General features: G+C 42.6%; 1 protein-coding gene across 2 annotated transcripts in view; it reads left to right on the plus strand.

The window, feature by feature from the left end:
* DOCK5 (dedicator of cytokinesis 5) overlaps window positions 1-26,145 on the plus strand; it is an 84,441-nt gene that overhangs the window by 44,191 nt on the left and 14,105 nt on the right. For both annotated transcript variants that reach the window (XM_075117504.1, XM_075117505.1), the window contains exons 22-44: window positions 2,237-2,371; window positions 3,103-3,214; window positions 4,353-4,423; window positions 5,394-5,500; window positions 5,955-6,091; window positions 6,781-6,876; window positions 7,799-7,897; window positions 10,603-10,697; window positions 12,278-12,356; window positions 12,903-13,003; window positions 14,067-14,125; window positions 14,626-14,780; window positions 16,420-16,505; window positions 17,050-17,206; window positions 17,746-17,786; window positions 17,899-17,989; window positions 18,809-18,928; window positions 19,721-19,810; window positions 20,612-20,716; window positions 22,039-22,180; window positions 24,545-24,626; window positions 24,818-24,902; window positions 25,697-25,783. In XM_075117504.1, coding sequence (XP_074973605.1) covers window positions 2,237-2,371; window positions 3,103-3,214; window positions 4,353-4,423; window positions 5,394-5,500; window positions 5,955-6,091; window positions 6,781-6,876; window positions 7,799-7,897; window positions 10,603-10,697; window positions 12,278-12,356; window positions 12,903-13,003; window positions 14,067-14,125; window positions 14,626-14,780; window positions 16,420-16,505; window positions 17,050-17,206; window positions 17,746-17,786; window positions 17,899-17,989; window positions 18,809-18,928; window positions 19,721-19,810; window positions 20,612-20,716; window positions 22,039-22,180; window positions 24,545-24,626; window positions 24,818-24,902; window positions 25,697-25,783 — 2,332 coding nt within the window. The remainder of the gene's footprint in view (window positions 1-2,236; window positions 2,372-3,102; window positions 3,215-4,352; window positions 4,424-5,393; window positions 5,501-5,954; window positions 6,092-6,780; window positions 6,877-7,798; window positions 7,898-10,602; window positions 10,698-12,277; window positions 12,357-12,902; window positions 13,004-14,066; window positions 14,126-14,625; window positions 14,781-16,419; window positions 16,506-17,049; window positions 17,207-17,745; window positions 17,787-17,898; window positions 17,990-18,808; window positions 18,929-19,720; window positions 19,811-20,611; window positions 20,717-22,038; window positions 22,181-24,544; window positions 24,627-24,817; window positions 24,903-25,696; window positions 25,784-26,145) is intronic.

Here is a 26,145-nt window from a genome sequence, read left to right on the forward strand (position 1 = left end):
TCTATTGTAAGAATTTTCTCTGTAAGGAAAAGGCACTGCTGTAATGGAAAATCCTGTATCAGACTGTGGTTCAGACTCTCTTTTGACCTGTAGTTCTCTGTGTGTGTGTTTCTGTTATAAAAGCCTCTTCATGTTTTTCAGCCTGATTTTCTCTTGGCCACAGGTTCGTGCAGTCAGTATACATCTCTGCCTTATAACTTTTGAGTGCTTTGGTCTAGTATTGCTGCTAAAAGATGGGTGGGGGTGGAGGGCGGGTAAGGGTGGTGGTTGTGGGTATATGCAGAAGGCAACGGAAAATATTGTAAGTCTGTATGGGCGTGGGGGTGTGGGAAGATGATGAAGGAACACAAATGCATATGAAATCTGGTCTGATAGGTTTTGCTGCTCATGGAACTGTTTTGTCTTGCCAGTATCTGCCTCAGCCTTTTCAATCCATCCAAAAGTCCACCGCCCCCAAAAGTACTTTGAGCAGAAGAAAGTTACAAATAGTCTGTGTGCTTTGTACTCTGCTACGACTTCAGGGGTGTGTTTGAACGAGAGCACGGGGAGCAGAACCAGAACCATACGAGACTGAAATAATACAAGTGACATTGTGGTTGGTGGTAGCAGAGATAAGAAGCGTGTTCATCTCCACTGTCTGCCTACAACCAGGCAGGTTGAGGAGCCCACAGTGTTCAGGAAAGGGCTGAATGTCATGGCGTGGTTTAAACATGCAGAGTCGGTGAGATTACACATACATATTGAAACTCTCACATAAGACTGTCATTTGTTTAGAAGAAATTTGCAATTCTTCACATTCGGATGTGTGGGGATGGACAGTGGGAGGAATTCTGTTCCCCTGCGGCATTTTTATCTGTGGAACTCAAAGCAGTTTAAAAAATTCAGCTTACAATCATTAGTCCTATTTTATCAGGGAAGGGAAAAGCTGATGCACAGAATTTATTTAGGTGCATGTGAAAACTTACTCCTTTTGATCAACTTGTTGACTTCACGTGCTTGAAAATGAGGCATTTGTTTAAGTGCTGTAGCTAGTCATGGCTTACATGCCCAAGGATAACCAGGAATTTGGCAGAGAAGCCAGGAACACCCAGATCTCTTGGCTTATCCAGTGCCCTTCAACCCCAAGGTCACTACCCCCATGGTAACAGGCAACTAAAATGTTAAAACTCAGGCCAACAGGGAGGGCAAAACCAGAAACCAAACTCTTCTTTTCCCCTCTGAAAAATGTCTTCTTATTTTCACTAATATGCGTGAATTCCTAGTCCTGAGTATTCAGCCTCTTGATGGCTGTCAACCTAAAGATAACTCTGAGAAAACACAGTTCCACAAAGCTCTGAAGTCCTCATCTCCTGGCTTACTTTCCTCTTCCCTGCCCTGGCCACACAATCACTGCTTGCATATCATTTCCTTTCCTTCTTCCTGTAACCGGTGGAAGAATCATCATTCTTATATCTCTTTACTATAAATACACTTGTCTGATTAATGAGCATGCTGTATCTTAGCTTGGTTGTTCCCTTGCCTTTCTTTCCAGCATAGCGTGACAATGTGGTGTCTGCATGATGCCAAGTGGACTATAATGTTATGTAGTGTCCTTCGTGTGCTCCACATGCCAGGATTTGGCAAAGCAGGGAATTGGATGCCGGCAGTGTGGCAAGTCGAGCAAGCAAGTGCAAAAGCTGTCGCGTACTTGGCTATCACTCGCACGCCACCTCAGGTGCTGTGAGTTGTTTAATGAAGAGAAGAGGATTTTGCTTGAATATTAACTGCCATAGCAGATCCTGAACCTCTGATTCAGCAGAGACTAGATAGCAAACACTCGTAATGTGTTTACGCAACGTCTGTCCACGGTTCTCAGAGCACTCGGCAAGTATTGCTTGAGAAGAACTTTGTGCTCCACACGGAATAATGCAAACACGTGGAGAAGCTGTCAGCCTGCTCTCAGTAGTGATGGGTTTTCCAGCTTCCTGAACACTTCTTTTTAGGGAAAAAGAAAAGCAGATGAAGAAGCAGGAATTTGTAGACAATTTGTAGATGTTTCTGAGAATTCATAAACCGGTTATGAAAAATCTGGCATCCCATGAAGCCAAAGATTTCAGAAGGAAATAGGCTGTGAAGAGGAACCTGTGTCCGTTATCTAGTTATTAGACTGTAGTTCCTCTCTGGAATAAGGAAGCTGGACTTATACAGAAACTTAACTGTGTCTATATTTATTCTCTTTTTGGTTTTATTTCCAAAGGAAACTCACCAAAGTACTGAACTGTTATGTGGGAAATGCTGATGACTCCAGCAAGACGGAATTGCTATTTGCTGCTCTGAAAGCCTTGAAGTACCTGTTCCGATTCATTGTTCAGTCACGAATACTGTACCTGAGGTGAGTCTGAGATCGTTGCCATCCTCACGTCTCCTTTTGGAAGTCAGTGGACTTACTTTCAGTCAACACCACTGGAGGGGATATTCTTCAGCATGTCCTCTATCCTTGCATTATTAAGAGGAGTATCTTTTTGCCCTTTGTCTACAGCTGGAGAAAATAAGTTGAGTAAAAATTGAAATACCAAATTTGAAGAGGAGACCCTTTTAGTCACCCGTAGCACGCCATAAGCAGCGTATGGAAGTGCTGAAAAGGAACCTGTTATTTATTAAAAAAATGAAAGCATGGAATGAATTACTCATTTGGAGCCACTTTAAGAAACAAACGCACACACAGTTACCTGTTAGGTGAGGTGAGGGCGACACGTTCTCTAGTTAGGATGTGGTCCGTGGCAGTGGTTTGCATAGCCTCAAAACATGTTTTCCTAGGTTTACAGTGAATGTTTGGAATCCTTTTCTCATGTTTATTCTGGCTTTTTTGTTTAATACAGAATGAGCTACTTGATTTGTTGAACCCAAGCAGAGTTTGCTCCAGTGGCAGTTTAGAAAGTGCAGCTTTCCCCATATAAGAGATTTCAGCAGGAAATTACTGCAGAATCCCCAGTCCCATTTTTACACTCATGGCTTTGTAGGAGGATATTAAGATGTTGTTTCACAGGATAAAATCATATTTCAGCTACGTGTAACTGTTAGCCTAGATTTATGTGTATAACTAGCTTTCTCTATTCTTCGTAGGTTTTATGGGAAAAGTGAAGATGGGGATGAATTTAATGACGCAATACGCAAGCTGTTCCTCTCCTTCAATGTCCTCATGGACCGGCCTTTAGAGGAGGCTGTCAAGATTAAGGTATGCCTAATTTGCAGGGAGAGGTAATATCTTTTATTAGATCAACTGATACAGCTGGGGGGGGGAGCAGAAAAAGGGACAAGCTTTGAAGCATGTAAAACCCATTCAGATGAGTCACACGACCTCTGAATGTCTGTTTTAATGAACTGTGCACAGTAGGAGAGGAATATTTAAACCCCAAAGTTTATCAAATAAAGATGAGAGCTGTGGCTTTGAAAACCCTTCAGCACCTGCGAGGATGAAAGCTAACAGCCAATGAAGATGTCATCTACTGCAGTGTAAAAGACACCTCAACCAGTAACACCAAGCCTGAGGGTAATGGAGATAGAAATGTTAAACCACCACAAAAATCAATGTGATGCTGGGAATGAAAGTAATGAAAAAACAGATGGTTTCTAAATGTATCTTACACTTTATACTTGCTTTTTTTTCTGGTGTCAACTGGATTATGAACCTTCTGTTTGTGCTCTGAGGAAGAGCAGAGCAGCCATGCGATGAGGCTGCTAAATTGCTAAAGGCAATGAGACCTTTAGATTGCTTTCTTAATTTCAGTTCTTCTAGCCAACATGCTTTTCTCTGTTTGAAGGAAAGATGATTCTAAACTTCTAATTAGCACTTGGGTGATTTAAAGGCCAACTCAGTCACAGTACCTGCTGCAGCAGCCGTGGAACGTCCTAGAGGGACTTCAGTCGCTGTTGCACCTAGTTGTCTGGATGTTACATTGATGAAAGCCATGCTAGCACCTAGGTAATGCTAGTGTGTATGTGGGCATGCTAAAGTATGCAGAGCACTGAGTCAGTTTAACTGACTAGTGCTTTTCACGTGAGGCTATAAGGAGCTTAATCCCTGGAACTGCAGGATGTTTGCCAAAACTAAAGAACTTGGCTACGAATCCTTCCTCCTTCACCGTTTCCGCTCTGCACTGCAAACGTGTGGTTGCTGGAGGCTCTTTGGATGCATTAATTTGACCTTAAGCCAGTTCTCTACAGGTGTCTGCATATTTGCTCTTGGCAAAAGCTAGATTTGCCATGTGAGCTTTGGGCATTGTTGTTAAGACTTTACACCCTTTTAGAATGAACTAGCTAGCCTAACTCAATTTCCGTGTGTGTTTGGTGTCCTTGGGTTTTTTCTCTTGCAGGGTGCAGCTTTGAAGTATTTGCCAAGCATCATAAATGATGTCAAACTAGTATTTGACCCTGCTGAGCTCAGGTAACCATATTAAGTTTGTTTGTCCTCTAAACCCAGCTTGCCTGTTGGGAAGACTTTTAGAAACTTTACTAAAAACAGCCACTCTGATGATGACATGGTGATGCTCGTACTGTGCATGGATTTGAGGAAGCGCTTGCAGGGCTTTAAAGGAAGTTAGTTTAGTTCAGAGGAATCGATGCATCTCAACTGCTCTTTCTTGGGCACTTTGAGATTTTACTGAAATCCAAAGTTCAAGGACTGGGGTGTGATGCGTTGAAATGTTGTGCAAGTTTCCACCAAATCTTAATGATCGCTTCTGAGGTAAACCAAAGTGTGTGTCAAAGGCATAGCCTTGGCCAAGAAAACAAAAGTCGTATTTATTGAGGAAATTCACAACGCGGAGGATTTCTGTTCTTTGGTGTTCAGAACCTCCCAGCCATGCCTCCTTGTTCTGACACAAATAATTTGCTCATAAACAGTAGACAGACAGCAAATGTACATGGAATTTAATTTAATGGCATCTCAGATTGAAATGAGTCATCACTCTCGATGAAGGGGGCATCTGGAAGGATATGCTCTTGCCATTGTGTATAGCAGCGTTTTGAGTTTCAGCAGTGGTCTGCGGAAGCTTTGCAAAAGTCTGTTTTCATTTTGTGTGAAAAGTAAATATAGTTATCTTATTCTGGCACTGGAGGGCAGATAGTATTGTCTATTTATAAGCTTTTGTGATATATCTAGTGTGCCTTGGGATGCAAGCTTCATTTTAAGAGGTTTAAGCCTGCAGTTTCTGAATACTGTTCAGTTTTACTTACTGTTCCTCAGAGTCGGTTAGGGCTCCGTAATAATTTGCACAGAGACCCCTTACAGGTAACGTGTCCACACAGTGACAAAACTGCTTGACTTGCCCAGGTGCAGGACAGCGTAAGTGTAGGCTGGAATCACGTTGGGTGAAAATGCTGACCATCAGCTTGCTTTGTGGTTTGCACACTAGTGTCCTCTTCAGCAAGTTTATCCAAAGTATTCCCGACAACCAGCTAGTTCGACAGAAGCTGAACTGCATGACCAAGATAGTGGAGAGTGATCTCTTTAAACAGTCCGGTAAGTAGCAAATTCGAACTCTCTGGATTCTGCGTGGAGCCACACACCCATAAAAACAAAATGTCTTTCAAGTTCACATGTCCTCTAGCTCAGTCATCAGTGGTATTTACCGTTAAATCCATCTTTAGAAATATTCCTTGCCATGGAACAACTGAAACCTCTTTTGCCGTTCGGTCTTTATACGATGCCTCATGCTCATGGATCCTGATCCAGTGTGTTGATTGAGAAAGAGGTGGAACATGAGTGTACTATTTAATGCAATACATATAATTACAGGTTATTTATGACTCTCTAGTCTGTTAGTGGTAACTCAAGTGGATTTAAGCATGTTTTGGTGTCCAAGATGACGTTATGAGCAGGAAGCTACTGTGTCTGCTGTGTGGTACCCATGTATACTGAATGCTGAAGAACTTCCTGAGACCAATAAGATGCTGTGCTCTGTTTCATTTTATAGAATGCAGAGATGCTCTTCTGCCACTGCTAATAGATCAGCTGAGTGGCCAGTTGGATGACAATTCAAATAAGCCTGACCATGAGGCCTCCTCACAGCTACTAAGCAGTGTTCTCGAAGTCCTGGATCGGAAAGATGTGGTGAGCATGAACTGTCGAGGGTGCAGATTAAGGTTAATTCTTCTTTTGAGAAGTTATGGCAAAGAAATGTTCTCAAGTGATGCTTTAAAGAACGACAAAGTTCTGATATTTACAGAAACCATGTTGCATTGCTCTTAGAGTTCTTTGAGCCTCTTTGCCCATAAAGTAGCTGTCTCTAAAAAGGAGCCGTGACAGGTTGAGTTAGTGGTTATCACTACAGTACAGAAAGCAATTGCTTTCCTTTCTAGGGACCAAAATGTTATTCCCAGCTACTTCGGTGGCTTGTTGAATTATTTGGAGCAACTCATAAAAGTATTTGGTTTCTCGATTTCTTTGATATGAAATAGGGACAACGATCATTATTCAGTCAAGACAATACAGTTACTTGCCACATTAATCATGGAAATTGATTCTAAGTTGCTGTGAAAAGAACAGTTTGAACTGAAGAGCTGTTCAGTTAAGCTATGCCAGGATGAACTAGTGAAACTGGTGTAGATCGATTATGCTAGCTTTGCACCGAGTGTATACATACAGTGCTTTAATCGATTACTCGTGTGTTTTAAACCTCCTTTTTTGCGTCCTCTAATAACAATTAACCATTGTCAGGGCAGTTCTGCCACACAGGGAGCACTCTGTAGAACAGTATCCATTAAGAATTGTCTCAAATTTTCCTTATTGAACATCCCCAGGGACCCACTGCTGTCCACATCCAGCTGATTATGGAACGCCTGCTCAGGAGAATAAACCGCACCGTGATTGGAATGAGCAGACAGTCTCCACACATTGTGAGAGCCTTTTACTTGCTTCAGTTATTACTTTCCCATTTGTTATAGTGGAATTTATTCTCCTGGGAGATTTCAGTGTGTAGCAGTGGTTTATGAAATCATCTTTGCGTTTCCTGCAGGGCTTCTGTGCCACTAAAACATGGCTTTTGGCGGTTTTCTGAGACCAGGTATTAGGATACAAATTGTCCTGTTCCAGCAGCAGTTTGAACTGAGTCAGAGTTGGCTGTGATTTCAAGTTCCTTTGGCCCTTGTGCGCAGAGAACTTGGTTTCAGTGCAGTTTTTAATACACAAGGAGTCTTTGCTGAAAAAAATGCTCTTTTGTCACCTTGGCTGAATAGGATTAAATGCTGAAGGATGAGGCATCTCTAAGGGGCATTTCCGGCTACTGTGTGGCATCTTAGGAGGTGTAAGCAAGTTGGTATGTTTTAATTTACCCTGTACTTCATGTACAGAAAGATGGAAAAATCAAGAGCTGGGTGTATATGGCAATATCTTTTATTTTTGATAACTCCTAGGTCAAGTTAATGCTATTACCCATACACCAGCTGTGAGAATTACAGTTGACTTCAGTAAATTTGAAAACCGTAGAATCATTTAGGTTGGAAAAGACCCTTAAGAATCAATGAAGTGGTTCATATACAGATATATATTTCATTGTTCTGAGGATGTGTTTTTCTTGCAAACTGTGATCCCTGGGGAGAAGGAAAGCTATATCCCGGCTTCATACTTGAAATGTAGGGAGTCTTGGCTGGTTTGGGGCAGAGGTCTAGGCAGTCACGCAGACTGGTGTCAGGGCATAGATGAGCAGGATTGTGATCAGTGGTATTGGATTAGGCAGAACTCTGAAAGCATATGCTGCACTTTGAACTTACAGTGCTTAACACAGCAAAATAAACAAATGTTCTGTTTTTCCTATTCTAGGGTATTTTTGTGGCCTGCATGACAGCTATCCTGAGGCAGATGGACGATTACCATTACAGCCATTACATCAGTACTTTCAAAACCAAGCAGGACATTATTGTAAGTCAGCCCGGCTGGGGGATTAGCTCAGTCCATAAAGAGTTACTCTCTGCTCCTGAAAGGTCATTTCAAGTTACTGTATTCAGTTTGGAGTGATTATACTGCACTCATCAGCAATGACTTACGGGCACCTAATGCCACAGCCACTGGGGATATAGTCACATCACCCCCGCTAGGTATATGCAGCGGATGTTGCTGACTCAGTAAAGCCTGAGAATAGCATTTGTAGCATTGAGTAAAAACACATTTAATGACTATTTATATCTGTGCAAGTAAAAAGTCAGGAACCAGAAGAGCGAATGAAGATGAAAAGGAAAAGCGTTTTCCCCTCTCTTGCTCTCCCTGTATCCCTTTGTGATCCTGTGCTCTTTATCTATCTCTTCCTAATTCTTTCTCCTCCTCTAGAGTTTCATTAAATGCTTTAGTCTTGCTTTAGTGGGCAGCAATGCAAATAGTTCCCTCCATGTTAAAAAACTGTGTATAACTCATATCCCCAAAGGCTTTCAGAATGAAACCAGGTAAAAAAATTTTTTTTTTTTCTTGAAGCCCTTAGAATTAACAGCTCTGTCCAGTTTTTTTCCCCAGACACCCAGAACAGGTCGGAACCAAGACCAGTATTTCTGCAAGTCTCTGAAGCACGACACAGCAACTGTTCTGGCTTTTGTGTCCCCTTGTTCCTTGTTTTGCAACTTAAAAGTGCTTGCTTATTTAAATACTGGCTGGGGAAGAGCCTGGAGTTGTGTTCTTCCTGTAAAAGCTAGACCAAAAACCACAAGAAGGTGTTTGTAATTCATTTTGGATGGCAAGGTGATCTCCTTTGCCCCGTGCAGTTGGAATTGCTTGCAGTCTGTTGAGCAACATAGCCACCTACAGGACACACACATTTCTGTCACTTCTGCATCAGAAGAGGCCGCTCGGCTGCATTGTCTATAGAGAGCACTCATCGTCTAGTTTTAGAATTGCTTTTTATGTTACCCAAATATTTTTTCTGTGAAGGAAGAAAAACCAAAATGAAGTAGATTCAGGAATTCTGCTAGTGTTCATCAAGTAAACAGGCGGAAGGTTTTCAGCAAGGTTATGTAGAAATACTGTGAGGAAGAAGGGTGCTGGGAAGATGAATCTGATGGATTTCAGAAACGGGGGTTCAAGGCAGAATTGAAACAAATTTTATGTTGAGTGGGCCTCAATTCAGAATTTTTTCTTTTTCCTGAAGAGCAGTTGAGCTAGTAGGAGCCCAGCGTAACTTAAGTCCAAGGTGAGGTTAAACAGGTGCTTCAAAGCTTTCCTGAAATGTGAGCCTCAGATTGAAGCTCAGCTTGCGAGTTGAAGATGTCTTGTTTCGCCACATAGTTCTGCCTCTTCTGACTCAAATAGGAGAATATTTCCTTTGTATTTCTGTGTGTATACATAAATTTTCTACATGACGACATATCAGGAGGGTGAATTATGTAATCATTAAAACTCCCTGCATATCATCTAAACAGATACTGCTCAAAAATAATGATTTGTAATCTCATTTTTACAAATCCTTAAATCTACAGAAGCAAGCCCACAGCTGTGGTGGTGCAGTACTTCTGAATACCAATAGAACATTGCGTTTTGTTTCACTGCAATAATAATTTTTATTTTTGTTGTTTATTCTTGGGTTTTATATGCTTTGGTATTTTCAGCCTTGGCATTGAATCGTTACTTGGTTGGTTTAACACTGATATAAATTAGTTCAGATCTTCAAGGTGCCCCGTGTCAAATCCAAACCTTTCCATCAAGCTCTGATTTAATAACGCCTAAAGGATTTTTACTGAGGCAGCACCAAATGCCCATTTCTCTCTATATATATCGGTGTTGTGTGCCAGTTCTTTAGAGCAAGCTGTTCAGCTCAAGAGAATTTTTTCTTTTTGCTGGTGATCTTTGCAAGGTGGTGATTTCTTATGTGACCTTCTTGGCGTCCCTCGTTTGTGAATGCTAATATGCTGTCTTTGTAGAGAATAGAATCCATTTAAATGCTCGTAGGTAGCATTTATATCTGTAGAGACCACAATATAGACAACAATATTCCTGATATTACCTTCTTTTGCTCATCTGTCTTCTTTTCCTTCTCCTTTTTTCCTTATTCTACAATTCACCCTTGCCTTGCCTTAAGGTGTGATGTAGCTGTGTTTGGAGCAGTTCAGTGTTTGTGCAAAAGGCATCTCTTCTACAGTAATGTTCTAAACCACGTGTCAGGTGGCATGTTCGCTACCTCTGTTTAACTGTCCTTCTTAAAGTGGATCAGAAAAGACTTAACTAATTAGGGAAGTGAAAGGAAATTACAATTTCCATCTTCATAGAAGATACTGCATAGGGCTGTTAGACTGTCATCACTCAGACATTTGGAAACAAGTCCTTGAATATCAGTTTTGTTTTTTAATCCAGCTTGCGCACCAGAACTCCCCACAACACAGCTTAATTCAAAACAGTAAAGACAGGTTTAATTGAACAGATCAACATGTTCTGTGGCATTATTTCTCCTTCTGTAATTGGATGGATGAGATGTCAGAAATAATTTAGTTATTAGAATATACCCACACAATAAGAAATCCTTCTTAGGAGGTTTTTCTGATTGCTGATCAATGCAATTGCAAACATTTGCATTTCCCTATATTTTTATGTGGATAAAAGACTACCACATTCAACTTGATGGGCTGTGGTTTTTATTCTTCCAACAGGACTTCCTGATGGAAACATTCATTATGTTTAAGGATCTGATTGGAAAAAATGTCTATGCAGCTGACTGGATGGTCATGACTATGATGCAGAGCAGGTATATAGTTGCTGCTATTTTAAGTCTTGCTACTGCTTTGGAGCCTTTCTGGTTCTGAAAGGAGGGTGACTCACACAAGCAGGCTTGCAAATCACTGGAGTTACATAGGCTTGTTTTCTTTTACAGTTTCAGGGTGACTTAAATTAGATTTTGGTAAATTGTAGTGCCTGCACATTTCTTTTGATGAAACTGGAAATCTTTCCTCTCCTGCCCAAAGGCATGCAGTCAAAACCATGCAGTCTTTCATCCAGTCACTTACCTGCTGGAGAGTACAACATGAATCTGCCCTAGTGAGGCCACATCTGGAGTGCTGTGTCCAGTTCTGGGCCCCCCAGTCCAAGAAGGGCAGGGAACCGCTGGAGCAAGGCCAGCGCAGAGCTGCCAAGGTGATCAGGGGCTGGAGCATCTCCCTTGGGAGGAAAGGCTGAGAGACCTGGGCTTGTTCAGCCTGGAGAAGAGAAGGCTGAGGGGGGATCTCATCGGTGCTTATAAATATCTGAAGGGTGGGTGTCAGGACGATGGGGCTGGACTCTTTTCAGCGGTGCCCAACGCCAGGCCAAGGGGCAACGGGCACAAGCTGGAACACGGGAGGTTCCACCTGGACATGAGGACAAACCCCTTCCCTGTGCGGGTGCCAGAGCAGGGGCACAGGCTGCCCAGAGAGGCTGTGGGGTCCCTTCCCTGGAGACATTCACACCCCGCCTGGACGCGGCCCTGTGCCCCTGCTCTGGGGGTGCCTGCTCAAGCAGGAGGTGGGACAGGGTGATCTCCAGGGGTCCCTTCCCACCCGCATCAGTCTGTGGTTCTGTGAAATCAGAGAAGCCTTTTTGGTTTCAATTCTGGGGAAATCCCATGGCAAGCATAAAGCCAGAGTTGGACATAAGTGTGGCCTAGGGTTTAGCATGCTGGCCTGTAAACAAGAACTACCCAGGTTCACTTCTGTCCTCTGCTGTGGACTTTGTTCGGCCTTGTGTGAGTCAGTCTCTCCTGCTAAGTCTGTACGGTTTGAATGGCTTAGGCTCGCTATCTGTCTCCTGCGCTAGGTAGCAAAGCATGGCCAAAACCTGCTATCCATGCCACAGCAGGGCCTACACGCCTGTGAGTTTGATATTCCCACAGGTGGTCTCAACAGAATGAAGAAACAACAAGCATCTAACTCCTGTTTTCGTGGCACAGTCGTGCAAGCCATCTTCACAATGGAGGCAGCGTAGCTCCACTGTGTCGTAGGGGTGCAGTATGGAGGAGGACGTGAAAGCGGCAGGGTATTTGAACGCTTCGGTGGTGAGGATAGGCTATACTTAAGAGAAGGTATCATCTGGAATGACACTGCACTGTCAAAGAGTTTGGATGACCCAAAAAGTGTTTTGGTTTTCATCTGCCTCCATCAAGGTTTCTTTTGCTCAGAAACAGGAATAACCCTGAATGTCCCTCTACTGGGAAAGCGGTGAAATAGCATTATAGAGGAATACCTCTCTGGGAGCATCTGTTCGCTGAGCTTACATGTAGGAGTCATAAACCCAGAACTGCAATGTTATTTTTTTCACGAGCCACCTTTTATTTGACGTTTTTATCTCTTCCAGAGTTTTCCTCCGGGCGGTGGACCAATTTACCTCTGTACTCAACCGTTTGTTTCTGGATGAAGCAAATTTCGAACTCCAGGTAACATTTCCGTTGTTTCTGTATTTTCTTATGGGCCTCAGTCCTGAAAGGCAGGAAGAACAAATACATCTCACTGTTAACAGATTTGTTGGTAAGGAATATGCCTGCGGAAAATGTCCATAGTATGTTACAGAAAAGCAGCAGAACGCAAAGCAGTTCTGGATTACAGAACTGTGGTTAGTGCAGCAAGAAGTTGCAAGCAGATACAACTGCTGCAGGCTTCACAAGGTCAAGCTGAGCAGCGTGCTGACCTTAGCTGGCTTGTGCTTGGCTGGTTAAGAACAAAAAATACCATATGGGTGTACCCACTGTTACTTCCTTTGGTTGGAAAGTACAAGCTAAGAAGAGTGAGAAGTTTTAAGTTGCTGTATGCTTCTGGCTTGCCTGCTGTGGCTGAGGCCAGACTCATCTACCAGCTCTCTGTTGCTCCACGTTCTCGTTCACACTTACCTGCGAGACTACAGCATTTGGGGCTACGTAGCTCCGTTTGCTGGTTGTTGCTTTTCCTTTGTCTTCTACTATTTTAGACTTGTTTCTCTTCCACAGCTCTGGAATAACTATTTCCATTTGGCAGTGGCCTTTCTCACTCATGAATCCCTCCAGCTGGAGACCTTCTCACAAGCCAAACGCAACAAAATTATCAAGAAGTGAGTTTACATTTCAAAAGTTGCCAGGCCTTTTTGCCGTTAAGAAGCTTCCTCTGGACTGTTCCAGGCATACCCTGTACAATCTTAGAGTGAGATGAAGCATGCCATGGAAGCGCTTGATTAATGACTGGTGGGGAAGGGAGGAGGGGTGACTAGGGCAGATGTTGGGTCTTTACACTGTGGCTGTCAGATCCTGAGCTGTCTGAGCTCAATTTACGCACCTTGCCAGAAGATTCTTTCCACTATAAGGTCTGTAACAGAAGGCTTGCCATAGTTCCCAAAGCACTACCTTATGCAATTCCTCAGCCGTTATGTAAGGTAGGTAAGCAAGAATCCTCAAAGCCCTGCAACTTTTTAGGCCTCTCTCTTTTCTTTTTCTGTTTTGAAAGTGAGAGCAGTTCAGAGGCATTTATCAACCCCAAAGCAGTAATTTTTAGTAACTTGGCCAAACTCACAAAGACACTGAACAGCTTTTACTTCTGCCTTTAGCTGGAATCAAGTGCCTAAATATATTTGTAGACCTTGACATAGAATTTTGTCAGGGCATACATAGTTTTTGCTTGACATCTTTTTTCTGCAATAATGAGGGTTTTAATAAGCCTGGCAATTAAATACTCCTCCATTGTCTCTGTGTCAGCAGTTATAGCTTTAGATTAAAACATGAAATACAACAAAATGCTGGGTAGAATTGTGTGAAGCAGCAGGACTGCAGCTTTATTCTGCTCTCAGGAAGTCTGCAGTCTTCTGCCGTCACGGCATTCTCTTCCTCTGTGCGTTGAGCGTTAGTGCCGGGCAGGGTAAGGGAGAAGAAAGATGAGGTGAACATCTAAGAAAAGGTATGTAATATTGAGGAACTTCTTGGTAGACTCTTAGGATGGAAGATAGTCTGTGAGAGCCCTTGGTATGAATGCCCAGCATATTCAGGTCTGTGTGTGGTAGGGTTTTTTAAGGAGAGAGTGATAGATTTCTGTGGTTTTCCATTAAATTTATTCAGCAACTTTGCAAAGGTAATTTCAGTACTAGGACTTCTTAATCTTTTTCTTTCTAATACTTTTTTTTCTAGGTATGGGGACATGAGGAAAGAAATTGGCTTCAAAATAAGGGATATGTGGTATAACCTGGGTGAGTTCCAGCTAAAGAATTATCTCTATTCAAGCTCTCAAGCTGGATTTCAAATCCTTTATTTCTTTATAAAAGCTGCCCATGTTTAATGTGGGGAAATACACTTAAGGTTCAGCTGTTTCAGAGCACAAAATCTCTTCTCCTTGTTCTGTGAATAGCTTGCAAAAACTGATCTTTTCTCATGTCAGCTGCTGAGATAATTCCTTACCTTCCTTTTAAAGGATGTTCTACCATATGAAGGACAAGAGTAGAATTTTTCAGAGAGCCTTTGTGATTTGCAACATTGCATGCAACTCAGTTCAGTTATTTTCTTGGACTGTTCCTGAATTTTGGATCTCTGACATGTGATTTCAACCTTAAGTAGCTATTATGCATGAAAATAGGCATTCTAAGCAGATTGTCTGTGTTTTATGGTCTTTATTTTATATGAACAATGTGCTTGAACGTTTGGATATCCAAGTCCTGCCATTAGGATGTATCTGACTTTGACTTTCTTGCAGGTCGGCACAAAATCAAATTCATTCCTGCAATGGTAGGCCCAATCCTGGAGGTAACCTTGGTCCCAGAGCCTGAGCTACGGAAGGCTACCATTCCCATCTTCTTCGATATGATGCAGTGCGAGTTTAACTTCAGTGGGAACAGAAATTTCCATATGGTAAGGGAGCCTGGTATCTTCATTACAGATGTTCCACAGTATGCACTGGGCAAGAAGAAGAGAATATTGAAACAAAACCAGAACAAACAAAAAAACTCCACACAAAACGAGCACTGTGCCAAATACTTTGGGAAGTTATTAAGTGGCTTGTAGGAGTCAGGACTCTTCAGTTCTGACCCTGCCTGTACCTCTGCATGGCTTTGATAATTAATGAATTCCTCTGTTTTCATACCTTTCTACATTTGCAGATGTGTGAATACCCACATATAAGTTGTGAAGCAGTTTGGAGACCCTAGGAGAGTACTCTAAAAAGTCATGTCTGTGTACATTTATGATAACAATATAAATTCCCCTAAGACAGATGATCAGGTGCGAATGTAAGTTGCTATAAAGCAAATTGCTGCACAGTCAAGTGGTAGGACTATGTAGTTACTTGCATACTGACTCATCCCTCATTAACTTCAAATTTGACAACACATTTGTGAATACTGATGCCACCATTATGGAAAGGAGAGCAGTGATACAAAGGACAGACGGGATTTGCTTGAGGCTACACAAGTAAACGGACAGAGCAGGGAACAGGACCCAGATCCCCAAGTTCCAACCCTGTGCTAATTTCTCCAGAAATTACCTTTTAATTGCTACTGAGGAAGCACCAGAAAGTAAGGAAGGAAAAAGAGGTTCTTTGCTTTTGCCCTGAGGTTAAGTTTTCACTGCAGTTTCTGAGGACTTGCTCTTCCAGCTTTCCTCTGGGGATATCAGACATTAACATTTCAACTGGCAGGCAGGGGACACTGTAGTTATGCTGTAGACAGTCTTCTCCCTGGAGATAGGTAGCAGCCATCCATCCAAAAGGCAGCCACCTTGGCATTTCAGACTGTTGTCAAATGTGACGTGCATCTCCCTAAGCACCATCCTCACACCAGCTTAGACCCCAGCTTCAGTGTGCATACGGGATCTTTCTTCCCTTGGGGTCATCAGTCTTTGGTGTGGTTGGCCCCAGGGTCTCGGGGAGTTTTGGAATCGGTAGAAGGAAACAGGATGTGTGTGGCACGGATTTTCCATTCTGGTGGTATTTATGTGCTATCTCAGTTATAACTGAGACTGTGTACTTGACCTGCTTGCACATAACAGAGCGTATTTTCATGGCTAGACAGATAATCACACAGGACTTGGTTCTTCCAGCATGAGAAGATGCTTTAATTACTAGACACAAGTGTTTATGATGGTAAGACAGTTGTGGCTTGTCCTTAACTGATGGTAGTAGTTCAGTTTCTTCAGGGTGAGTGAATGACCGTTATCATCTGTAAGCTGGCTGCTAAGATGCTTCTCCATCCTAGCAAAACTGAACTGCTAATGGATGGAGGAGAAGGGGAAGCACTACCCCAGAGCATGACTTTCCAGTGACTGTAGGATGAGACAGGGAGTGCTTCTATTCCCTTGCTCCAATCTTGTCATCTTGGCTTCTTAACGTTTTTTATTCCGCTCCAACAACAGTGAAAACATCTGTAGCTTGGCTTATAAAACCAGTGTCTGATGGCGGGGCGATTCAGAAACACCAGCCACAAGCACTACTAATGTTCAGACCATGCTCTTGAGAGTTGATGTCCGTTTGATTGTGGGTTTTTTGCCTTTTCAGTTTGAAAATGAGTTGATAACCAAGCTGGACCAGGAAGTGGAGGGTGGCCGAGGGGACGAACAGTACAAGATCTTGCTGGAGAAACTGTAAGTTCTATAAAGATCATGGAGGCTCTTTTCTACAAGGCTATTTTTCTAATACAAAGAAACCCTGATGCATTACTCCAGTGAATAGGAAGACAGTGCAGTTGACTGTGATCTTAATGCTATACAGGTATTCTGAGACTGATTGCCTTAAAATGATGCTTTTATTCTGGAGCAGCAACTTGCCCAACTACCCCACACTCGGAGGTGAAGGCCTAGAGGCAGGGGCCAAACTGGCAAGGGGGTTGTAAGTGGAAAAGCTTGAGAACAGCAGGCTCAGAGTTAAAGCAAAATCAGAGCCTTGTTCTAGCTCCAAGAGTAGAACCCAGGTTTTTTCATCAACAAGGCAGGCTTTGACCTGCCTGGCTTGGGTGTCTCAGGCCTGTGGGTGTGGTGTGCCGTTCTGCACTGTGAGTCTCTGTTCAGCAAACACATCTGACTCGGTTAGCTGAGAGGCTGTTTGGGTAATTTACACTGAAGTTCCTCTTAGCACCACTTAGACCCATAACTGAGTGTGTTCCCTTCTGTCTCTCTGGTATATCTGCAGCCTCCTGGAGCACTGTCGGAAGCATAAATATCTGTCTGCTTCTGGAGAAGTGTTTGCTTTGCTGGTCAGCAGCCTGCTGGAGAACCTTCTGGACTACAGGACAATCATGCATGATGAAAGCAAGGAGAACCGCATGAGCTGCACTGTCAATGTGCTGGTATGGGCAAGGCTAGATTTGGATACGGGTGCTTCTGTACTAACCTGGCTTTTGTGGATTCTGAAGGATTATTTTTTTGTAGGATTTTAAGTAATTCTTTTTGTCATTTCTGGTTAATGGCGGGCCTAAACCAGGCTACCAGCCTTCAGCAGCTATAAAACATACGAAGGTAGACAGTCTAAAATCAAGCCACATGGTTGGTCCTTGTCTACATGGTGATCTGAAGCCCTGAAATACAGGCAGGAAAGATGGCTAGCTGATCATTTGGGAAATGTGGGTTTAAGTCCCTGTTTCACTGCAAAGAGCCTGTATAACTTTGGAAAGTCATTTTCTCTCTTTGACTTACCCCTTTTCTAGAGGTGATAGGGGTTATGTTAAAGGGATGACTGCAGGGCTATATGCACCTAGGTAGGCAAAATGACAGTGAAGATCTTTGAAATATCTGAAACTGATGCTTAAGTTACTTGTCTAGAGGTGATTTATGCAAATCCATGGCGCTTTACGTTGTGAAAGTTTGACTTCTTCTCTGTTCCTGGCAGAATTTTTATAAGGAGAAGAAACGAGAAGACATTTATATCAGGTAGGCTGTTTCCCTCCGTAAGCCTGTGTAGAAACCTTTATTTCTCTTGGTGTTCTATACGCTGACACAGGGGTCCTTCACATTAAGTAACTATTGCTTCTCATGTATTTAGGTATCTGTACAAGCTCCGGGACCTGCACATAGACTGTGAGAACTTCACAGAGGCAGCATACACTCTCCTCCTCCATGCAGAGCTGCTCCAGGTATTTTTTTAATCTTTCTTTCAATGTGACTTTGCATTACCTAGGTTCTAGTGGTCATTAAGGAGCTTCACAATTTTGCAAATTACACAGCAGCTAAATGGATTAAAGCAAAAATGTTACGAGCATCCATTTGTTACATACCCTCAGTGAAACAAAGTGTTGTAGTGAGCTGGGAGAAAATGTCCGTCTTCCAGGTCATAGTACAGGTTTTTTTTCCACTTCAAGTGTGGACAGTGTGAAATGCATTAGCCTAATCCAAATGAATTCGGATTTAAGTCAACCTTTTTATTTCTCCCACAGATTAATAAAGCATGCACGTTCACTTAGTGCCTCAGCATAAGACCTTAAGCCAAAAGTCACACCAGTTTTGCAGATATAACTACACTTGTATTAACATTTTAAAGTGATTTTTAAGTATGACTAAAAAAATTGTACAAGCTCAGATGAATTCTTAAACCGATTTGAAATGAACTTTTCATGCAGAGAAAAACTTGCATGTAACTGAAGCTTTCTGGCTGCTTACATGTGTAGTGAGAGCATAATCAGGTGTTTTCCTGAGCAGCTGGCTGGAGTGGTTTAAGAAGTTACTGGGCGCTGGCTGCTTGTTATTCTAACCTTGCTGCTGAGATGCAGTGTTTCTGTGTGCACAAACACTGTTACGTTAGTCAGCCAACTCAGCTTATATCACTCTCCCTTTGCATTGATGATGGATTTGTCTTGAATGCTTCCCTGCAGAAGGTAAGTCTATCCACTGTAAGGCTCTGTTATTCTGAAAATGTTCCAGTTCTTTCAACTTTGCCTTTCTTTCCTTTGTACTAGTGGTCTGAGAAGCCATGTGTCCCCCATCTCCTGCAGAGGGACAGCTACTATGTCTACTCACAACAGGAACTCAAGGAAAAACTCTACCAAGAAATTATCTCCTTCTTTGATAGGGGCAAAGTGAGTGTCTCTGCAGTGTTCCTACACATCGCTGGTAAATACTTGGCTTGGTGAAGGTAGCTGCCACAAGTTGTTAAAACAACTTCCGTTAAAGGCAGACATGATTCCATAACAGGCCTTTGATGCTTAGGCCTGTATTTTTAATAGAGACCACAGTACTGGCATGAGCAGGGTATCTATTTGTCCTGGGGGTATTTGAATCCTTCTACTTCCTTGTTAGTTGAAGAGCATCTGAAAAACTAACCTTGTTCAAGATGCTGGGTAGGTGAGAAAACTATGGGTGTTTTCCTTTCTCCTTCTGGGTAATGGCTTTTGTCAGGCTTTTGCATTGCAGTAAGCATGGCTTATCTGGCTGATGCCCAGCTTGTGTTGGTTGCACTTTGGATAGACGGTTCTATTAGGGTGAAATGAGCCAAACCCGAGGAAGGCGGATGCAGGGGATGAAGTACTAGTGTAGGAGGAGACCACCTGGGCTTCTCTCATTTGCTGTTTAGACATGTCCTTCCACCTCTTTGTGCCTCAGTTTTCCCTACCAGGAGTAACAGTAGAAACCTTGCTTTGTAAACCACTTTCAGATCTACAAATCAAAAGAACTGTGTGACTATAATAATTATTGCAAAAAATGTACAGCATGGAGTCTAAGGGAGAGTTGGCAGTGCATAAAAGTACTGCCTGAATTAAAATCACCTGAATTTTTTGTTTACCTATCTGTGGTAATGAGTGCTTTTAACTGAGTCTTTTATTTTGCTTGTGCTCTTCTTCCCCACCTGCCACCCTTTGCCCTCCATGGAGATGTGGGAAAAAGCCATTCAACTAAGCAAAGAGTTGGCTGACATGTACGAAAACAAGGTCTTTGATTATGAGGGACTTGGTAATCTCCTGGTAAGATTCTCCCCCCTCCCCCCCCATTTTCAGCAGGCTGCTGGATGCTTAAATTAATATTGTTGAGCAGGCTAAGCCCAAACACGTTTATGTTAAAGACAAACAAACCAACATAGCCCCCATGGTTTTGTAAAGCTTAATATTAGAAGCATGTTTTCCTAATTTTTTTGAGGTGTGTTGTTTTGACCTTGTAATTAGCATGACAATATCGTATGCAGATGTTTAGCATTCTTAGTGTTAATCAAATAAGGTAACATTTGCCTGGGCTATTTCCAGGCTTCATAAATCTCATCACTTTGTTATTTCTGTGATAAAACTACTGTGTATGAGTGCAGAACTATAGAATCATCTTGATTCTGAATTATATTTTTTAGTGTTTAAAGATGTAACCAGATGGTCTTTATGTTCTTTCATATGAGAATCATCTGCCCAGTTTTATTTCTGCCAGTTCTCTGACATTTGTCACCATTTGTGTCTGCTCAGTTTCAGAACATGTTTATTTTTAATTTGTGTTGCAGTCGTTAAGGATTTCAGGTACCCTTCTGGAATCCTAAAAACCATGGTGGTGTTCTCATGTCTGCAAACCAGGAAGTGCAGTTTATTCTGGCCCAGACAAACCAAATATTTAACCAAGTAAATGGATAAATAGGAGATACCGTATCAAAAAACCAATTGTAAACTGTCTTCTGTAGGGGAGAACTAAGAGCTGAGGAACTGTCACTGGGAATGGAGATACAGTCTGGCGTGCCCTTGGATACTCCAAAGTGAAAATGCTGATGACTTTTTTTTTTTCTTTTTCAGAAAAAAAGAGCTACTTTTTATGAGAATATTATGAAGGCAATGAGACCTCAACCAGAGTACTTTGCTGTTGGATACTATGGTCAGGGTTTCCCCTCTTTCCTCCGGGTAAGAATTCTTCAGCACTCAAGTTCTGGAGTGGTGGGTACCCTAAAAGTCACAACTTGTGCAGAGCTTCCAAGAAAACTCAGGTGCCAAACTCCTTTTCCTTTGAATGACACTGAGATCTAAATCCCTTAAGTATTTCGAAACATGTCAATGTATAAAAAAGACAAGAGACCAGATTTTTTGCATTAACAGCTTTAATAAAGTTAGTGTGTTGCAGTAGGGTTTGTTAGATTATTGGTATGTTCTTATATGGACTTAAACAGAATCTACGTTTTCTATTTGTGCCCTACACACTTCCTCAGAAATACACTCATTGCCCTTAGATAATGTTCAGTTTGTAAAGAGTTTATCCTATTGCTTTTCAGCCTGAAGCAACCTAGTTGTCAGGACATGGATCATTTCAATGCTCAAGCACATTAGTGAGCCTGTCCCACGCAGAAGAACTAAAATGCAAAGATGCTTCCTGTTTGAGGTTGCTGTTAAGCATTGCTGGATCTATGCTAGCTGTAATACAAGATTCTGGCCAAAGTGAGTCAGATGGGCAGGGTGCAGCGTGCTAGAAAATATTCCCAACTATTATTTAAAATTCAGGAACATTTACATTTTCAGACTGGAGTTGTTTGAAGTTGCTGGCCTTAAATGGAAGCCAAGCTTAATAAAAAAGAAAAATGTTAGCTTAGGACTGTGCAACTGTATGGCATAGAAGGCTTCCCCCTCCAGGTTGTGTTCTGGAATCCATCTCTTCCAGCAACCACCACTGCTTGGTGGCCAGTTCGGAAAAACAATTGGCCGTGGTCTACTGTTAAGCCTGTAGTGCGAAACTGCCAGAGCTGGCCTTTTTGTTAATGGTAGCTGAAGAGAGTCAGGAATGGAACGGAGGTAAAACCCGTGTCCTGGTGCACAGAGAGATCCCTCAGTTAACTCGTACCATAAGCGGTCTGGCAAGGGCCAGGCAGTTCCCTGCATTAAAGAACTTTCTGGGTCACATGTTCTCATGCTTAAAATCAGTCCCCGAACTGAGATCTCATGTGTTGGATGTGTGAGTCCTTAGAGTGCTAGGAAGCATGAACGTGCTCGATAACACTTGTGTGTGGAACACTAATGTTCTAGACAAATATGAGGATGCTGTTGCAGGGCCTTGCTGCTGAGAGTTGCTGTGTTGTGAGAGAAGAAACACCAGCTGCAGTGATGTATTCTGACTGTCTGTTACACTAGGAGACAACCCTTCATATAGACTAGATCTCTGAGACTACTCTGTATGCTTGGGAAGCTTTTTCTCATTGCTTTGTTTAGTGTTAATCCTCTTCTTTTGCTGCCCACAGAATAAGATTTTTATCTACCGTGGCAAAGAGTATGAACGAAGGGAGGACTTCAACCTGAAGCTGTTGACCCAGTTTCCTAGCGCTGAGAAGATGACCAGCACTGCCCCTCCAGGAGAAGAGATCAAGTCTTCTCCTAAACAGCGTATCTTTTGGTTCTAATACGTTCTGGCACATCCAAGATGTTCCTCTTTCATAGAATAAGAGGATTTGTAAACAACAATAATAAGCAGGGATCCTACTGCTCTAGGGGGACTTTGGAGGCAGGCACCTGGGCATGAAACTAAGACTGTCTGGGATTGCAATAGTGAACTTAAACATATTGAAAAAGAGGCAGCGTGATATTGTCGGAGTTAAACGAGTTGCTGTTGGGATGAAACCTGAACAGATGGCAGGTCAGGATTTCTTGTGCTGCTTTCTCAAGCATGTGGTGCTGACTGCTGTAGTATATATGTGATCCAGTTTGGTACTTCTAGGTGAAAGAGGTGAAATACAGGCAGTGAAAGTGGGACATAAAGAAAGTGGAAGTATGCTCTTTTCTTGCTTGCAGTTAACTAGCATTTATGAAGTGGCTGGCTTCTGTTTTTTTCCCTAGAAGTCACTTTGTAAGATGTGTTAAGTGATCATGATGATGAAAGTTCCTTCTTTCATTTTTTTTTTTTCTTTATGCTAGTGGAACTCCAAACGGTGTGACGTAGCACACCACTAGGCTTAAAGATCCTCTTAACTGTGAGCATGACCGATCGCAACCTAGTGAAGGTGCTTCAGATTCTTGTTTGTGACTTCCAGTCAATAGCAGATGTGCTCCTGGAAGATGTACATCAGTAAAAACCAAGTTACTGGGCTTCTAGCCCGTGATATATAGGCCAGACTAGAGAATCTGATGGTCCATTTTGGTCTTAAAAGTCTGTGTACAAAGGCACAACTCAAGCAGTGATACCAGATGCTTCCCTTGCAATCAGCCTGCCAAGCACTGAATCCACATAGGAAATTAAAATTCATTCAAGACCAAACTTGGTATCAAAAAATGCCTCTTCTATTGCTGCTTTGTTTCAGCTACTTCCTTTGCATCTGTTTGTGTTTGTTCTAATGTTTTTGGCTCAAGATGAACCTGAACTGCAAAATTTGGATCCAGATCTGAACTCTTCCAAAAGTTTGGGGGTGTTTGGTTCCGGGTCTTTGGCATAGCCCCACTGTAAAGGGGAGCAGCTGCATAGCTTGGATTTGGTACAGCTTCTTCTCGGACTCTTACAAACACCTTCTGAAAAGTTGAGGAGTTTGAGTGCCCAAATCACTGTTGTGTTAGGCCGGCATTGATGGTTCTGTAGTTGGTTTTAATTTCATGCTTTTTCAACCTCTGTTGTTTCAGGCTCTTTTTTACTTTTGCTTAGAATCCGTTTCCTCGCTCTCTTATGATAAAATGTCTTGTTCTTCCTTTGGTTGTTTCATAACAGCGTACTGGAGATACCAAGGGAGCTGTACTGTCTCAGGGAATGCCTACACCATCAAACAGGCTAGTCTTCCACCAGTTTTGAACTAGAAGCTGTGTAGCATGCTTAGCATGGCATGAAGCCCAAGCTAATAAGCTCTCCTGAGAGAAGGAATATATTAGCTTGGGCTCAGTGCTTGATCTAATGTGGCTATGCGGTTTTGGGTTCAGGTTTGGCTAGTATCCATCTGGCTCTTCAGTGCGGGCAGAATGACCTTGGCTTTGCTTCCAAAATGCTGTTTAGAACTACCCTCAGTGAAATAAAGGATGTATGGGGCTGCCCTGCCCACCAGTAAAACATTGCCACTTCACAGTGCAACTGGCAGGTGATTCACAGAAATCATCTGTTAAGCGGGTCAAATTGTTTATGCTTTGCTTTTCCATACAGGTTTTTACTTCTGTAAAGCCTTCAATACAGTCCTTAGAACTCCAGAGGAACGACATTGTAAGCTGTTGTGCTTGGGGATAATATTTTTTTAATTATTATTTTTAAATTTCTGTCATGGTTCACAGGTGCAAAAGCTGAAGGTGAAGTAGATATTCGCTGATTAAAAACAGCCTACTTCAGTTAGCTTTATTGCTTTAAAAATTGGGAGGGAGAGGCAGCTTCGCTGTACTGGAAGAATCTGACAAATAACTGCGGGGCAGTGGGGGAGAGAGAGGAGGCAGATGCATCCGTTACAGAACCTAGTGCGGAATCTTGTTTTCCTGTCCCCAAAGTAGAACTCAGTAGCACCCAGGCTTCCCAAGCAGTTCACCAGGGAATTGCTAGAGTTGGAAGTATTCGTACAGCCCTTATCTTTTTGGGCTTTTAGTTCACGAGGAGCGTACAAACTACAAGCAGCAATATAATGCCTGTGATTGCTGATGAACTACTAAGTATTTTTCATCAAACATGACAAGAGCACAGGGAATTGTTGAGAAGTCTGACATTTGATGTAAACAGGAAGGGTATTCCTCTCCCTCTCCTGTTTTCCCAAAAGGATTAATAGTTTTTCATCCTTAACTACAGCTGCTCAGATGTGCAGTGCTTTATTGTGAAGCCTGTGATGAACCTGCCACCTAATTATAAAGACAAGCCTGTTCCTGAACAGATCTTAAAGTAATTTCTTTTCCTTTTCCCTCAACATTTGCTCAGCTAGCCTAGGCACAAGGTGGACTGCCTTTGTGTCTCATGTAAATTTATTGCACAGTCCAGTTTAGACGTGGCTGGTTTTGAGAGGAACCAGAAGAACGTTCCTGGGAGGAGGATGGGAGGTGGGAAGACTCACCATTTACTCTGCTTCTTTCTAGCTACTACAGAGCAAACGAGGTACAGCAGTTCACGCACTCCCGACCAGTCAGGAAAGGAGAAAAAGATCCAGACAACGAGTTTGCTGTGAGTCCTTTGCTTTTGATGCCAGCTGGCTTGGGTCTGTGGTCTGTGCTATGAAAAAACACTTCTATGCATTTAGTTGTTCATTTATTTGGTGGTATTTTGAGCAGCACTGTCACTATTTTTTTCCTCCACCTGTGGCAATGGAGTTTTGCTATTAAAATGTAGGAGAAGCAAAGGGCTGCAATTCACATCGCGATCTTTATGTAAAGCCACTGTGATAATGTCAAGGGGCTCTGTAGCTGAAGTTTGTAATGCTCAAAATCCTTGATCTAGAATCTGTAAATATGGTGCTGTCTAAGTGCAGCCTCCTGCAGAGCACAGCTGTGTGTCTGGTGGATTGTGGATGATGTAGCCGTCCTTAAGGAGGCCACCCTCTAACCGTGAAGGATCAGTTCAGCCGCAGGCCAACTTCTAAGATGTGCGGTGGAGAGTGAGCGTGGATACCGTGTAATCCCACGTTTCCTTGCTGCCTGTGAGGCATTCTGTTCCTTGTGTGTAGTGCCTGCGCATGTTGCCTAGAACTCCGGCTAAATATGCCATAATCCAGTCCTGCTAATAGTGGTCCTCATGGAGGATAACGGCCTACTGCTGCTAATGCTGATACCATTTACACAGTAGAGGTAGTATTTGTTGCCAAAAACACTGGGTTCCATCCCGGTTAGTGAAGGTGAAAGTCGTTGTGTAAGTCCTGCCAGCTAGCGCTGAAAGCCTGGTTCCGTGCTCTATTGCAGAAGAGAACTGAGTTGCAAGGCCAATATTTTCCTTGTCTTAGATTTTTTTCCTTCTCTAACTAGAATATGTGGATAGAAAGGACAACCTATACGACAGCGTATTCATTTCCAGGCATTCTCAAGTGGTTTGAAGTCAAACAGGTTACAACGGTGAGTTCTGCATATGGGCTGGATCTCAGCCCCTCCGATCTTTCGTGGAGTAGAGAGTCTTGTAACAGTTAGGACTGCTAGTCCTTCTGCTGTTAGATGTGGCACACCAATAACTTCTGCTTCACATAAAAGCACATGTCTACCTCCCTTGATGTGCTTGTCTTTTTATGCCATTCTGCAGACAGCTCTACCTGAGGCAGCAGAGCTCTGCACTGACTGTGTAATGCTTGGGAGAGCGGCTGCTTCTGTAACATACTCCTCAGTCAGCAGCCAACTCCTGAACTGTTGTTCCTTCAGGTTTAGGTATAAGATTGTTCTTGCATTCATCTCTGATGGCAAGATAGTTAGCACAGGGGGTCCAA

The sequence above is a fragment of the Phalacrocorax aristotelis genome, chromosome 24, assembly GCF_949628215.1.
Source record: "Phalacrocorax aristotelis chromosome 24, bGulAri2.1, whole genome shotgun sequence".
In the NCBI taxonomy this organism is placed as follows: Eukaryota; Metazoa; Chordata; class Aves; order Suliformes; family Phalacrocoracidae; genus Phalacrocorax; species Phalacrocorax aristotelis.